This window comes from Bison bison, unplaced genomic scaffold (assembly GCF_000754665.1).
Source record: "Bison bison bison isolate TAMUID 2011002044 unplaced genomic scaffold, Bison_UMD1.0 scf7180017864068, whole genome shotgun sequence".
In the NCBI taxonomy this organism is placed as follows: domain Eukaryota; kingdom Metazoa; phylum Chordata; class Mammalia; order Artiodactyla; family Bovidae; genus Bison; species Bison bison.
This window is the reverse complement of record NW_011494640.1, coordinates 4388098-4390327: the sequence shown is the minus strand read 5'-3', so window position 1 is coordinate 4390327 and position 2230 is coordinate 4388098. Positions and strand designations below refer to the sequence as shown.

Genomic DNA, 2230 nt, shown 5'->3' with positions numbered 1-2230 from the left:
CATGTATATACCTCAGTGACAGCCAGGGAGCAAAGGTTTGGGTGGGGGAATCATGTCCCCAACCCCAGCTGCAGTGGCTGCGGGCGCTGGTAGGAAGGAGGGAACAGGCTCTAAGACGTGGCCTCTTGTCTCTGTGAAGCCGACCCACTGGGCTGGGGTCCTGAGGGCGTCTGGAGAATGGCTGGCTGTAAGATCCCACCAGGTTCACTGCCTGCTTGTTATGTGTGTAAATTTGGGAAACTTGACCGACTTGGAGCCTCAGTTTCGACATCTGAAAAATGGGGTAGTAATGCCTGCTTCACAGGGTTGTTTGGGGGCTCAATGTCATCTCATTGTGGCCTTCCCTGGTCACCCCATCTAAAGTCAGCTTCCAGTTGATGCTGTAATAAACTTCCAGTTGCACAAATTTAGTCACTAAATAAGCACGAATTTATTATTTTCCAGTTCTGTAGATTAGAAGTCCCACATGGGTCTTCATGGGCTGGAATCAAGGTGTCCACAAGACAGGTTGTACCCTGGAGGTCTAGGGAAGAATCTCTCTGCTATCCCCTCTGGCTTCAAGAAGCCTCCTGCCCTCCTGGGCCTGTGGCCCCTTCCTGCGTGCATATGTGAAGTCGCTTCAGTTGTGTCTGACTCTTTGTGACCCTATGGACTGCAGCCGCCAGGCTCCTCTCTCTAATGGGACTCTCCAGGCAAGAATAACGGAGTGGGTTGCCATGCTCTCCTCCAGGGGATCTTCCCGAACCAGGGATCAAACCAGCATCTTTTACGGCTCCTGTATTGGCAGCCGGGTTCTTTACCATTAGCGCCACCTGAAAAGCACTGTGGCCCCTTCCTCCATCCTTAAAGCCAGTGGCATTGTATCTGTGTCTTTTTTCCCACAGCCGAGCCTATTTCTCTTTCTTCCTCTGCTTCTCTCCCACTTTTAAGGACGCTTGTGATTACAGATATCCCAGTAATCTAGGATAACCTCACACCTGCAGCCTTGATTTCCTGTTGTCATGTAGGGTTCCAGGGACTGGGACATGGAACTAACTGGAGCCAGACACACCTTTCCTGGCCACTGGATCTGACACTGTAATACTCTCTCAGGTTCCCTATTCTGCTCCTTGCCTTCAATCTCCTCTCTCATCTTCTCCCTCCTCCCCCAAAGTGTGAGCTCCGCGGGCAGGGATTTATGCCACCAGGTGCCCTGCTCTACCCCACCCCACCCCCCGGTGCCCAGGATGGTGCCTGGCTGGCATCTCTTAGAGCCAGAAGGGGGAGTCCTTCCTTCTTCCTCCTGTGACTTTAGCTTGGATGTTTTGTTCCAGGGGATTCACATCAAGCTTCTCCTGCAAGCCCCGGGCCCCCCGCACCCCGGAGATGCTGGACATGAACCCACCCAAGGTCAAGTCATCAGCTCTGGGCCCTCAGTTCTCCTCATGTGGCCCCCAGCAGGCCAGCCGTCCCAGCTCCAAGACCTCTTCCACAAGGAGCCTGCAGAGTAAGTCACCCTGCACGGGAGGACACTGGGCTTCCCCATCTGATTCGTGCTCCTTCCATGCCCACCAGACCAAGGGGAAAGGCCCATCTCCCCTCCCCACAAGACCAGGGCCCTAGCTGCCCGCTTCCTTTGCCCCAGGGACCGGTTCTTCACTCATCTTTCTGTTTAAGAAATTGCCCTTGGCCTCAGCGGGTTGTGGGCTTCCCTGGTGGCTCAGCTGGTAAAAATTCCCCTACAATGCAGGAGACCTGGGTTCAATCCCTGGGTTGGGAAGATCCCCTGGAGAAGGGAACAGCTACCCACTCAAGTATTCTGGCCTGGAGAATTCCATGGACAGTATAATCTATGGGATCGCAAAGAGTCGGACACGACTGAGCGACTTTCACACTTCAGCGGCTCAGGCACAAGCTGGCAGAGGGAGACCCTTCCAGACAGTCACTCAGGGATAAGATCCCCCTGCCCGGGGGCTTATGGGTCAGCCCTGAAACCAGAATTGACCTTCTGGTGGGAAACAGAAGCAGGTACTTCCTCACAGGCTGGGTGGAGAGGCCCCTCCGAGGGCCTGAGGGTGGGGTGGGCCCTAGGGGACCCCGCTGTGTCCCTGGGGCCGCCCTCCCACTCTTCTGCTCCTGATAAAGACCACTTCTGTGTCGCCTCCCAGTCAGCCAGTTGACCACCCCCGCCCCTCCCACTCCCCAACCCAAGCCTGGAACTTTCCAATAGGGCTTTACTAAAAATAAGGGA

General features: G+C 55.1%; 1 protein-coding gene across 5 annotated transcripts in view; it reads left to right on the top strand.

Annotated features, from left to right (window-relative positions):
- Window positions 1-2230, top strand: part of ARMC9 (armadillo repeat containing 9) — a 180668-nt gene that overhangs the window by 176349 nt on the left and 2089 nt on the right. For 4 of the 5 annotated variants that reach the window (XM_010836968.1, XM_010836965.1, XM_010836966.1 and 1 more), the window contains exon 24: window positions 1314-1678. In XM_010836968.1, the coding sequence (XP_010835270.1) occupies window positions 1314-1602 (289 nt within the window). In that variant the 3' untranslated portion in view covers window positions 1603-1678. Of the gene's footprint in view, window positions 1-1313; window positions 1679-2230 lie in introns of those variants that run through there. The other variant, XM_010836969.1, reaches the window with a different exon arrangement.